This window comes from Acanthopagrus latus, chromosome 16 (genome assembly GCF_904848185.1).
Source record: "Acanthopagrus latus isolate v.2019 chromosome 16, fAcaLat1.1, whole genome shotgun sequence".
Lineage (NCBI taxonomy): Eukaryota > Metazoa > Chordata > Actinopteri > Spariformes > Sparidae > Acanthopagrus > Acanthopagrus latus.
The window spans coordinates 21,827,693-21,840,762 of NC_051054.1; the positions used below are offsets into that span (position 1 = coordinate 21,827,693).

General features: G+C 42.3%; 2 protein-coding genes across 3 annotated transcripts; one reads left to right on the forward strand and one right to left on the reverse strand.

The window, feature by feature from the left end:
* The first annotated feature begins 3,776 nt into the window (after positions 1-3,776).
* pnn (pinin, desmosome associated protein) lies at positions 3,777-9,058 on the forward strand. Its single transcript, XM_037125215.1, has 9 exons — positions 3,777-3,935; positions 4,404-4,484; positions 5,035-5,106; positions 5,501-5,576; positions 6,040-6,134; positions 6,306-6,381; positions 6,533-6,688; positions 6,874-7,012; positions 7,127-9,058. Exons 1-9 carry the CDS (start codon positions 3,823-3,825, stop codon positions 8,398-8,400), a joined length of 2,082 nt encoding a protein of 693 aa, XP_036981110.1. The 5' UTR covers positions 3,777-3,822; the 3' UTR covers positions 8,401-9,058.
* A 230-nt stretch (positions 9,059-9,288) lies between these two features.
* Positions 9,289-13,012, reverse strand: gemin2 (gem (nuclear organelle) associated protein 2). 2 transcript variants are annotated; one of them, XM_037125216.1, is made up of 10 exons: positions 12,716-13,012; positions 12,345-12,429; positions 12,136-12,225; positions 11,929-11,988; positions 11,681-11,791; positions 11,380-11,424; positions 11,228-11,296; positions 10,844-10,954; positions 10,413-10,480; positions 9,289-10,301 (listed from the first exon to the last, which is right to left on the reverse strand). In XM_037125216.1, exons 1-10 carry the CDS (start codon positions 12,835-12,837, stop codon positions 10,262-10,264), a joined length of 801 nt encoding a protein of 266 aa, XP_036981111.1. In that variant the 5' UTR covers positions 12,838-13,012; the 3' UTR covers positions 9,289-10,261. The 2 variants fall into 2 exon arrangements, with proteins under 2 accessions (XP_036981111.1, XP_036981112.1); XM_037125217.1 differs by having other exon boundaries at positions 10,413-10,471; positions 12,716-13,010.
* Between the last annotated feature and the right edge of the window lie 58 nt (positions 13,013-13,070).

The window sequence follows — 13,070 nt, forward strand, 5'->3', positions numbered from 1 at the left end:
TGATTTCTGGGTACATGTCTACAGACAGCAATACCATTCTCAGACTTCCTGAGGTTTAAGAGATGATGACTACTGTAAATTGTTTGGCGCAAGGCTCAAGTAATTATTATCTGCAGGAAGACAGAGCTTAAAGAAACGGGAGCTAAAAAAGACATTTCAGATGGAGCGGGAATATAGTGCTGCAGCACTGGACAGTATGAGAAAACAGATGTGTTGTTGGAGCATTAAAGGACGTAAACCTCTTCTATAGTGACCCAAAATAAAGTCATGAACCTGAAAATGAGCAGAATATGTCTACTTTAATTATTAAGTCTATAAAAAAAATAATAATTTGAGAAAATGCTAATCACTCTTTCCTACAGCCCAAAGAGACATCTTTGAATTGCTTTTTTTTCCAACAGTCCAAAATCCTAACACTCATTTACTATCACAAATTACAAATGAAGCAGCAAATCTTTTCATTTAAGAAGCCTGAACTGCATTATGCTTGTCTTTTTGACAGAAACATGGCAGGAATGATGAACTAATTATCCAAAATGATTAATTGTTGCAGCTGTAGTTTAGAGGGTTTATTAACCACTTGATGCTTGTTATCTGAGTCCTCAGGTTTCACAGTCTGTACTCTGGTGGACTTGGGTGGCTCACCTGTGAGTAATTTCGACTGTATTCCCTCTAATGAGATGTTACTACAGTGGAAGTCATCTACAGCTAACCCCCTTCTCCAGTCGACTGCAGAATATTACCTCAGTCATAATAAAATGTCACTGGCGGGAGTGAAACAAAACAGGATGTCATAGCCGAGTGAGTCACAAACAGAGGTAGAGCTCCAGTAGGTTTGGAAACCACTATACCAATGGACCTTTTTATTACGCAAGCCAAGATAGATTTATGGTCCTGTTGCTCAAAAGGCTCTAATAAAGAAGCATATGAATGGTCTCTAGCTCTACATTAAACAGACTCTAGCTGATGAGGAGGGGACATCTGCTTAATGGGCCGCCACTGCAAATCTTTCCCTCAAGGGGTACAGCAACATGAAACACTCTGAAATGAGATTTGACCAGTGTCACTATGGCAACACAACAATAGGATACGCAGGGGTAATTGTTGGTTGGCGATGGGCAGAGACAGAAGGGGTGAATAGAGGGGAAAGAGATACTGAACGACCAAGCCAAGGCAGGCACACAGTAACGAAAAACAAGAGGTGTGATGCTTTCCCCGCAGATCTCGCCTGCTGAGACGTGACGTTTGCATTGTCCAATAACGATGTCACAAAATATCCCCGTTTCACAATTTCACTCAATTATTATGATTATGAGACAAAAGCTACACGTATGAACTGTAGAGCAAGGGTGCAACTCTACTGAGTTTCTTTAATATGAAGAAAAGCATAATCTGTGGTTGCTTTGATTCATGATTCGTTTTAAGCGGAGCCTCAGTGGTTTGCCCATGATCTTTGTCAGAAAAGCAGAGGAAAATGCACACTGCTAATTTGAGGTTTGAGCAAATCAGAAAACAAACTCAGACAAAGAAGTGGCACTTAATTATTCCCAAGCCCATCAGCACTCAGAATGATGATTAACACTAGACACTGTGTCAGACACAGGAGAAATCATTAAAAAATTACTGTTTCAGTATTGTTGCAACTCCTTCTTCTCATCGATGACTTACAATGATCAGATATTCACATATATTGGTTGCATTAATTGGTCCGTTCTGGTAGATAATTAAGCCATTACTTCTTTTCTTACTTCTTTGCTGGAAAATAACCTGTGGGAAAAAAAGATATTAAATACACTGACGTAAACTGTCAACAGATGAAATTATATTGGATGTTATAGAAAGACTAAAACTGATCAGACATATTTTCAATCCCCACTACATTAACAGATCGAAAGGTCTAGGATAAAACAAAATAGCTTATCTTATGATGGAAGTTATGTGTGGTTTAGGGTGGATTTAACCATTAAGACCATTTTTCGTTTTGTTATTGTCTTTCCTTAAGTGTTTTATATATGTTCTTGTGTGTGTAAAAGGTCTTGAAAGTTGAAAAGGTCAAAGGCTGCACCAGCAGGACCGCCTTTCTCCCACAGAAAACACTGCTCTCATCAACATCCCACCTTTAATTCTGTGATTTTGTCACATGACACTGCATCACCACGTTGCGACGTTGCTCTGATATTGTTAGCGGTGCTGGCTCAGGCATGTACAGCTGACCAATTGGAGCACAGTTGGTACTAAAGAGGAGGGGCCTTAAAAGATGCAGGAGCTAAAACATTCAGACAGAGGGGATCACAGTGCACTGGAGAGTCTGAGAAAACTGACGTGTTTTTAAGCATCAAAGCATGTTAACCTATTCTAATAGTAACCTGAAATACAGTTATGAACCTGAAAATGACACAATATGGGACCTTTAATGCTAACATCGCCTTGTGATAAACAGTATACCTCAATATGTCAACTCCATTCTACCTCAGTGTTTCAGATAATGAATATAACTCATTAAATATGAGCACTTGGATGTAATGCATGAAGTTATCAATGCTAAATCCTGTAGTGTAACACATACATTGCGAACGTGAATAAATGTATTCACTGAATCATATTTGTTGTGATGCACTATTAACACACGTATAGTGGATAATGTTGCAGGTTGTGGCACACGCAGATGTGAACCAGGAAACTGACTGCGGTTTGATGTTTGTTTCACACTTTGATATGCAGACGCTGCAAGAGCAGGACTCACAGAGATTTCATTTTCAATTTAAGACTCGCGACTCAGAGCCAGTATTCTCAACTCACTGCGGTTTGTTGTACAGTTCAAAAGAGAGAGGCCTGCATACAGAGAAGAGAGAAAGAACACCTGCACACCTGTGGCTCAGAAGAAATCAAACGAAATGGGGAACATTTTGTTCTGTTTTGTTCTGTCACAGTATAAAAAAAAACATGTCTTTTAACTTTTTCAAGTGGGGGTGCCACGTCCATTTTATTGTGTTTTGCAAATATCAGTTTGTAGTCAGGTGTCTTTTGTTTAAAATGTATTTATCTGCTAAGTTGACAAATATCCTCAAATTCTTGGTATGTTTGTTTATAGGTGAAACTCTCCAGTTTATGTCATAAATTATGACTTGACTGACTGCCATAGAACAAGTTATGGTCCTGTAATTCCTGGGGAGCAATCCTAGGTATCCTGGGTCCCCTGAAGCAATACCACCCACCTCCAGTAAAGGTTTATAATTTAGCCTAATGTCACTGGGAATACTATTTTGCAGCAAGGCTTTCTTTAGTGACTGTACAATTTTTTTATTTCTTTTATTTTGACATATTGTATTAACACAAATCACACACAAAAAAAAAATCAGATGAGGAAAATGTTAGATTTAGATTTCTTACTGTGAAAATTACTACGATGTTTGATGACATTAGATGACATTTGTTTCCTCTTCATTGTTTTTAGGAAATATTCTAAAACAAACGGGCCTGTGTTTATGTGGGTGTGAAGAGTAAATCAAGCAGTGGCATGCTGGTAAGATGTTTCCAATTGACATAGCACTTATCTTACCACAGTCTTGTTCACTTTTATAAGAGAAACATTTAATGACTTTCAGGCAATGACAATATGCGCATTAAGGGAAAGTGAAAACTCGAGCGAGTCGATTGTGACATTAACCCCCTCGTCACTTTTAGGGTTAAAAGCTGAGCAGCAGGTGGCGGTATTGTACCAACATGTTACATGTCAGCTGAAGGCAAACGCGAAGAAGAAAAATGGACAAGGGAGGATAGAAGAAGAAGAAACACACGTGATTCGCGCTAACTGGAAGCAAGATGGCGGTGGTGGTGCGGAGCTTGCAAGACCAGCTCGAAAAAGCTAAGGAAAGCTTAAAAAGTGTGGACGATAATATTCGTAAATTAACCGGACGTGATCCTAATGAATCCAGGTAAAAGGCCAGAATGGTTATTTAGCTTTCGGCATATTTGTAGTGACAGGCTAGCATTCATACGACTAGCAGTGTGTGGTAGCATGAGTCGATTAGCTAGTTAGCAAACATTACCGCCTCCTCAGATGGCTTTGCGCTAACTGAACCGACAGAGGCTCACCGTACTTCTGTCAGAACTGATGAATAACCATGCACAATGAGAAATAAACCTGGTTTAAATATATACTTTTAACTTTGGATGGTAATATTAAACCCATTAGGTCAACTATGACTAGGCCCTGTAGGCGTCTACCGAGGGTCGGCCCAGACTTCTCATTTTAATGGAACCAATAGCCTCTGCTGCAAGTAATGCAACTAACTGATATCTTTTATAGAGAAAACAGTTGAGGCATTTTCTCTTGGACTGGTGTCAGTACTACACGGCTGGTGTAGGTTTTGCGTTGACCTCGTTTCATGCTGTGTTTACAGACCGGGTCAGATCCGTCGGCTCGGCGGCCCCCTGGCAGGCCCCGGTGGAGGAGGTAGAGGCAGAGGAATCAACCTGCTCAGGTAAAGCTTAATGTAACGACAGTCATGCTAATCCCGATGGTGGCGGACCGAATACTTGTAGTGGTCCTGCAAGCCGTGTACAATTTATCTCGAAAACAAGCTAAATTTTATTCATGAATAGCAGGAACACCAAACTCGGATCTTGGCAAACGACATTTCTAAATGTACTGACGAAAGGACCCACTGACTTTATTGATGAAATTATTAATTTGTTGAATTGTTTCACATCATTATTACCACATGGTAAGTGGTGGGAAGAAGCTTTGAGTTTAAAGAAGGTTTTAAATCACACTTGGATTTATATGAACTATTCCCTATTTATTAGCAAGGATAGACTGAACATCAAGACTTAGATAAACAACTTTGGACATAAAACTATAGAATTAAACCGCACCACAGACAACACCTATAGATGTGCATGTGCAAAACATTATAGTGTTATAATAGGCTATTGATTCATTGTTACTGACATGAAGAAAACCCTATGAGTCGGGCTTGACAGTTTAAAGCATCTGCATACCTCTAACCACTGTCTTGTGCTCTCTCTCAGGCGTAGTCTCTCAGACATTGGAGGCGGCGGCCCCCCTGCCAAGCAGAGGGACATTGAAGGAGCCCTGCTGAGGTGATGAATGTATAAATGCATGCATATCATTACTGTACTACTACTGTACTGATATTACCCAGAATTACCAGTATATTATTTACATTTTATGTTTTTTAGGCTTTGGTTTGTCTTTAGTTTGGAATTGTGTTTAGCATATGACTGTTGAGCTGTTACATTGAAACAAATTGATTCTGATTGGACATCAACAACATTTCCAAAAAAGGCTGCCTTAGGCTTAACAGCAGTGAAAGAATAAGACATTAATTACATATATTCTTTGCTTTCTAACAGATGCAAAGCCTCAATTAGTATCTCTGCCTCGACAGCTAGAAGTGCAGAGTTACTATATTTGCAGTGCGTCTGAAGTATCTGTTACTTGCTGGATATCTTATGTTTGTGTGTCTACCTGCAGGCTGGCGGGGGACCAGAGGGCCAGGAGAGATGCGCGTCACGACAGCGACGCCGAGGATGATGACGATGTCAAAAAGGTTAGAATAAGGAGTTAGCTCTACTGAAAAAGTGTTAGAAATGCTGTGAATATTATATTAGATTCAACTCAATTGTCATTAGGCACAGTACAAGTACAGAGACAACGAAATGCAGTTGGCGTCTAACCAGAAAGGCAAAAAAGCAGCAAAGTATGTATAGTATAAAAAGTGCAGCAAGACAGATACTACAGTACATACGGTAAAAATGTGCAGCTTGTGGCAAAACGGTTGGATGGCAATGGAAAATGACAAAATTAAATCCACTTTCATTTTAATGTGCAATCTCTTTGTCGAGTAACATCCTAGGTGAGTAGTTTTAAAAATAGGGAGACTAAAAATACTTCAAATGCTGCTCAGAAATAGGTGATCATCATTAACTGTCACATTTAAATGTCAGTTACTAGGACATGCTGGTACAATCAGTGTTTGTTACACAAACATGTTTTTTTTTTTCTTCCCTCAGCCGGCGTTGCAGTCGTCTGTAGTAGCTACCTCTAAGGAGAGAACACGCCGAGACCTCATTCAAGATCAAACCATGGATGAGAGGGGCAAACAGAGGTAAGCTAACCTGAGCTACAAATCTGCAGTCATTTCAATCAGAGCTGACAGCTGTCTGTGTAGTCAAATTTGTTAAAGGGCAATAGTAACCAAAAGATTTATGAAACTCTGAACCTAACGGCCCAAATTAGTTATTGATGTATGATGGTGGGTTTGTGTTTTCTTGGTCAGGAATCGGCGAATGTTCGGCCTGCTGATGGGGACCTTGCAGAAGTTCAAACAGGAGTCAAACGTCTCTACAGAGAAGGTGAGGAAAGCTGGTCAGTTTATGGGTGAATTGCTGAGATGGCTGCTATTAAGGACAGAAGAGTATTTTAATTAGTGGAATTAGATGGTGGTTTTTTCACCATTTCTCTCCTTAATCCTGTCTATGTCCATCTTTTCTTTGGCCTCCTCAGCAAAAGCGGCGTACAGAGATCGAGCAAAAGCTCGAGGTTCAGGCTGAGGCTGAGAGAAAGAAGGTGGAGACTGAAAAGAGGGAGTTGTTTGAAGAGAGGAGAGCCAAACAGACTGAGCTGAGACTGCTGGAACAGAAAGTAGAATTGGCTCAGCTGGTAAGAAAATACACCAAGTTTCCATTAGGGTTAGGGGTTAGCTTGTTTGAATTTGGTTTAGATGAATGCATAGATACTGTATCTGGTAAGGTGTAATGTTCAGTCATAATTGTTCATAAAACAGATGAGACAGAGTTGTTACTTTGCCAGGATTAAATTCAACCATGTCTTTCCTACATAAATAGCAAGAGGAGTGGACCAGCCACAATAACCGTCTGGTGAAATATATCCGTACCAAAACCAAGCCTCATATCTTCTACCTGCCTGGAAAGATGTGCTCTGCCACACAGAAACTCCTCGATGAGTCCACCAAGAAACTAAATGGTTAGTTAGATTCACACTTGTACTATTCAAAGATTGCTTTTAACTTTGTTGAGAAGATGTTATTCGGTCACACGGAGATGATCACTCTGTAATCTGTTTGTTGTTTCCCTGTAGCTGTATTTGAGGAGAGGTGCGAGGCTTTTGCTGAACACCTCAGCAAGATGGAGTCCCGCCCCCGGCGTCAACCAAACCGCGACCAGGATGGCAACATGGCAGCAACAGGAATGGACCGTCCGACGGAGGGTAAGCCCGCAGGTCAGGTAGTCAAGGTGACAGGTAATAAGGGGGATGTAGAGATGGAGGAAGAGGAGGAGGAAGATGATGATGAAGAGGAGGAGAGGGAGAGAGGGCGGGAGAAGGAGGAGAGGGAGAAGGAGGGGGACAGAAAGGTGACAGAGAAAGATGAGGGGGAGGAAAGGAAGGGAGGGGAGAAGGTGTTGAAGAAGGTGGAGGAAGAGGTAGAGGGGATGGAGCTGAGGGAGGAGGGGAGTGAGGAGAAGAAAGTAGGAGGTGAGGGGGGTAAAGACAGAGGAGACAGGGAGGAGAAGGGAAAGAAGGATGCCAGTCCAGACTCTGATGAGATTGAAATGGAGGTGGGGGGTGGGCCTGAGCAGGACAGTAAGGGAGTAGAGGGACAAACAGACAGTAAACAGGCACCCACAGACCTTCAGAATCAAAAGAGCCAGGATGCCCAGTCCTCCGAACCAGCTGAAACCAGCCAAGAAGCACCAGAAAGCAGTCAGCCCCAGATCAGCCTCACCACAGAGGAGCCGGCAGTTCAGCCCTCTGGGGTTCTGGGCCTGGAGAGGATCCCAGGGTCTCAAACAGCCCCTAGGCAGGATTTGATCATCCCTAGCCTCAGGGACCAGGACTCAGCAGTTCAGGACCCGACAGTGGAAGGAAAACCAGAGGACGAAGCTCCCCAAAAACAACCTGATACCCAGGAGACCCCCAGCATCACCCTTGCAACCACTAAGGATGGAGAGGACGGTGGGAGGGGAAGGAAGAAGGACAAGGAGTCAAGGAAGGGCCGCAGTCATAGCAACAGCTCCTCCTCTTCCTCCTCTGGCTCCTCTTCCAGTGGAAGCTCCTCCTCCTCTGGATCGAGTCGCTCTTCTTCGTCGTCTTCATCGTCTTCGTCCTCTTCATCCAACAGCAGCAGCCGAAGTCGCAGTCGAGACGGCAAGCGCAAGAGGAGGCCGTCAGATAGGGGCAGGAAGAAAGGAGAAGAGAGAAGTCACCGCAAGAGAGGAGGGAGTAGCGGTGGAGGGAGAGACTCAAAAGGATCAAAGGAGAGGAGGAAGAGGAGAAGTGATGAAGGGAGGGGCAGGTCGTCCCGGAGTGATAGGGAGCATAAAGATAGAGACAGGAAGGACAAGAGGCGCTAATCTGGTTCTTATTCAGCCTCCATATGGCAACACAGGAAAACACGGAGGGAAAACTAATTATTTACTTTGTTAGACAAAAGATCACAAAGGTTTTTAAAATCACTTGTCCTTGAAACGCCACAGAAACCTGTTAAAGTTTTAACGTAGGAGGATTACTATGGATGACTGGCTCTAATTTTCTTAATTTTCCATTTACATGGTGACAAAAATGTAAACTGGACTTAGAAGTCACAGTATGTGTGGGGCAACTGTCTCTAAATGTAATCCGTTTCCAAAGGGGTTTGAGACAGACGAGACTATTCAAGACCTCATTTTAATCATTTTAAATTGAAATGATTTAACTTTGGCCTGATTTGGGTTTTAAAAGGCTATTTGTGGCACTATGGAAAGATGTTGTCGAATGTTATGTGACAGTTTATCCGGCCCATAATGCCACAGGCTGGGTATTGATAGTCATGGAAGTGGTAACCATTAACACACTAGTTGTTTTCAAGTTGATGTGACAACACTGTTCATCTTCATTTATTTCGACCACTTGATCAATGTCGTCCTGATGTGTGTGTGTGTGATTTGCTCAAATTTTGGTTTTGAAAATGTTTTTTTCATTTTTTTGTACAAATTGAAACGGCTTCAAATTAAAGGTGAGGTATTAGTCTAATTGTGTGTGGTGTTGTTCTTCTAGTTGTGTTAGCGCTGCAAGTGTAAAATGCCAAGATGTGGAAAGGTATCCCACCAGTTTCTCTGAATCTAAACATGAAATCAAATGTCTGACCCAACATTCCTCAATAATGCTGTTTAATTTACCCTTCTTTTCCTTTTTTCAATTTTACAACATTACAGCAACATTTTCTCATATTTGAAAAGATGGAATGTGGCCTCACAGTTGACACGATGGTTGCTACTGTTCTGTCGGTTAACCAGTAATCAATTTACCTCTAGTGTAGCCTTTCAAGTTCAGATTTCAAGACCAATACAGAGTTGCTGGATAAGGACGTCTCAGTGTGAAGGCTCTCAAAATGCAACAGCTTTAGGAAATGACACTCAGTCTGTTTTGAATCTTAATTTTCTAAATTTGAAAAATCATTAAAAAAATAATGTTGCACTAAATGTTTGTCACCACCAGTGGAAGCATTCAGTAAACTATAGTTGAATGATTAGTCCTCTCTCATGTGGCAGATGATGTGAGGTGTGACTGGCTCCTGGCAGCCTTGCCCTGTGGGTCATTACCACAAAAAATGGAAGTTGACTGAAAAAGAGGCGATCCCTTAGTTTGAGCCCCTGTTGACCCTTAATAGCTTTTGAATTTTACTAGTAGGTGATTCTTGCAGTAATTCAGTCTGCCTCACCAAAAAACAGTAATGTTAACTATATTTGATAGTTGTTGAGGTGAAACATGTAATTATTGTACAAAGCGTCAGACTTTAATAGACAAATCTTGCATTTAAAACAATCATAAAACACAGACTCAGTTCACAAAGAAAAAAGGTCGCATTTTTCCTATGAATAAAAAAAAAAAAAACAGCTGTGTTGCCTTCTGTCCAGTTACACAGCAGTGGTCCATTCAAGTTACCAAACTATTTGGTTACTTGCAGTAATACACGTTCTGAATTAATGATTCAGTGTCTTCAAACGTTTGCACCACTTTCATCACAACGTGCAGAACCACCAAGGCCTCCAGCATGGTTGTGTGCACTATTGCGTTGGATTTGACTGACAAAGAGTCTCCATCTTCACTTGCAAGTTTCGTAAGTTTCTTGTTGCTTGATAGTTGAGCCTGCTGACTGACTGCAGCATCAGCCAGAGGGCTTGACAGCACATTTTTCCACAGTATCTTATCAGCCACTACAGTTCAATCCTGTTTTCACTCTGGCTGGTCAGCCAGGTCATTCTGCTCAAAGTATCTGTAGAAAAGACATGGGCAATATGCAGCTTTTAGCACGCAAGCCAAATCTGACTTGGTATGCATACTCTGTGCAGTATATGATCTCACAGATATTAACTGTGGTAAATACCTGGCAACAAGACAGATGAGCAGGTTGAGGGCAGGCAGGTTCTCATCCTCCTGACTCTCCTGTGGAATCATTAAATCAGGACACATACACACAGATATAGTCAGCTGTAATACATCGAAAGCACAATGACATGATGGAAACGAGCAAATAGATTACCTTTAGATAAAATAATGTCTCTATACAGAAATGAAAGTGCTGTAATCTGTTGAGTTCATTTAGCACGACACCGTGAGAGTGACAATGACAGCATCAACTACAGTCTGAAGTTGAATGCCAGCAGTGAGGTTCAGCACCAAAAATAGCCACCATGATGCAAAAGTAGCAACAGGCAAGTTTCTGCTTAAATACCCAGGAATGAAAAGAGGACCTTAGAGCACGGCAAACACACGGGACCGTCACAGTCTAGACGACATTAGCAAAAGTAATCCTACCAGCGTGCTGCGGAGCTGAGCACATCTCCTGGCCAGCTGTCTGATGGAGGAGTGAGCTTCAGGCAGCAGAGGTTTCTCTAGGCAGGCCAACAAGGAATACAACCAGCGACCCTAAAGCAGGCAGAGCAAGAAATCAAACAATTTCACAATGATTCAAACGTGGAAAGTAAGAAAAGGAAAATGACGATGCACAAAGTAGTATTTCTTCTCGGTAGGTGGTTTGAAAACAACACAGCTCATTGCAAATAAATGCTCCATTTTATTGTCATCATGTTCTGTGTGCAGACTCTTTGACAACACTTCAGAAGAATTACCAAAAAAACGTAACAAGGTAAGGTGAGTGCTGCATTGGACTTGTGGATAAAACCCATTAAATTAACTTACCAACTGAGGAACAAACTCATGTTCATCAAACCAGCTGATTAGAACGTCCAACACCATCAGCACTGTGGACTGTAGAGAGGTGAGGAGAAAACATACGCGTCAGTCAGACTGCTGAACTGGTTTAAAGTGAGCGGAGTGAGGAGGGGATTTACCTGGTTCAGTCTGCTCACTATACTGAGGAACGGAGGGAAGCCAACCTGAGTGCAGACACATGCAGCCACAGAGGAAGTAACAATCATTACCACGGCCAGTTTCGCTTTTCACGCTACACTGTATTCTATAATACGGTGTAGTATTTTAGAGTGACAGATGAAAATATTGCTGATTAAAATCTGTTAAAACCATGATAATATTCAAGGATCATTACAAACTCAGTTTAACCAAGAAACATTAAGAGCAGACAGCAAAATAATAGCAAAAAACAAAATGTATCAATTGGAACATTGATGCAACCTTGCTATAGTCCAGTGCTGGCTCTGGTTCAGCAGGGCTAGACGAAATGCCTAGATAGACCATCTCTCCTAAACAAAATCTCTTCCAGCCCTCCTCGTCTGTTAGCTTTGGCTGTGGGACACACACACACACACACACACACACACACACACACACACACACACACACAGTATGCCTCACATGAAATGGTGACCACTTAACACTTGTGTAACTACTGAATACATGTTTCGACCACGCCATCTCCTCACCATCTTCACATTGTCGTCCAGAGACTGGCTGCTCCAGTGTCTTCTGTTCTTTGTTATGCTCTGAAAGCAAAACACAGAATCCACATTGGATAATTACAGGTTGTAGACAATTCAAGAGGGGTTTTCAAGATAATTCTTTTATGCGATACAGTTTTTGAGATTGTATGGACTCAAGTAAGAAGAAAGACCTGAATATTTTTGTTCTACCTGTCTGAGACCAGAGAAGTTGCTGACTTGGTGCTGCTGCCAACTGAGACTGGGGCAGAACCCTGCTGGAGCTGCATGACAGCCTGCCACCTGAACACACAAGCAGTCAGAAAAAAAATTAAAGAAACGGAATACATCATCCCACTTAATCCTTCACATGCCAACACTGGCCAGTGTCCTTTTCTACACTGTGGTTCGCATTTACTCACAGAGGCATTGACTGTTTGTTTCTTCTTCAGTTTCTTGGGGTCGATGTGAGCAACCACCACCTCTGGACACTGTGACGCCTCCAACCTGATGGAGAGGAAACAGTCATCATTCAGGCACATGGCAAAACGTCTCTCCTCACGCTCCAGTACTCACAAACACTTCAACACGAGTTGAAGAGTGGAATTTATCGTTGCGGTATCTGTTTAAGGAGGAGTGTACAGTCATAAAGCACATACATAGCTTCTACCATCACGCAGACAGTCACGCAGCCGGTGCCAGCACAAGTGTAATAAAGGACAGTCGGCAAAAGACTCAGAGTAATTCTGCTCTGTCTCAACGGTCACTCGGGGGTTGTTTGAGGTGAACTTACTGGACCTGACGGAGGTATTCCTGCGGGTTTCTCGGCGGTCCGTTCAGCTCCAGGCTCTCTGTGCCTGCTCCAAACTCAATGGGCAGCAGCCTCGGCATTAACTCATCCACGTCAGACTTCATTTCGTATCGACTGCGAGCTAATTTGTATCAGACTGTATCAGGGGAAATGTTGCCGAGTACGGGGAGATGCGCGGATTTGCAACAAAAAACTTCTTCAGAGGACATCAGCAGTTTATTTTTCACAGGTGGTGCAAGAACTCACAAAATCGGGAGCCATCTTTGCCGTCGACGCGGAGCGATGGCGTCATCTTTGTGCGCGGCGTTGGTTGCCATGGAAATGTAGGCGGCTCGTG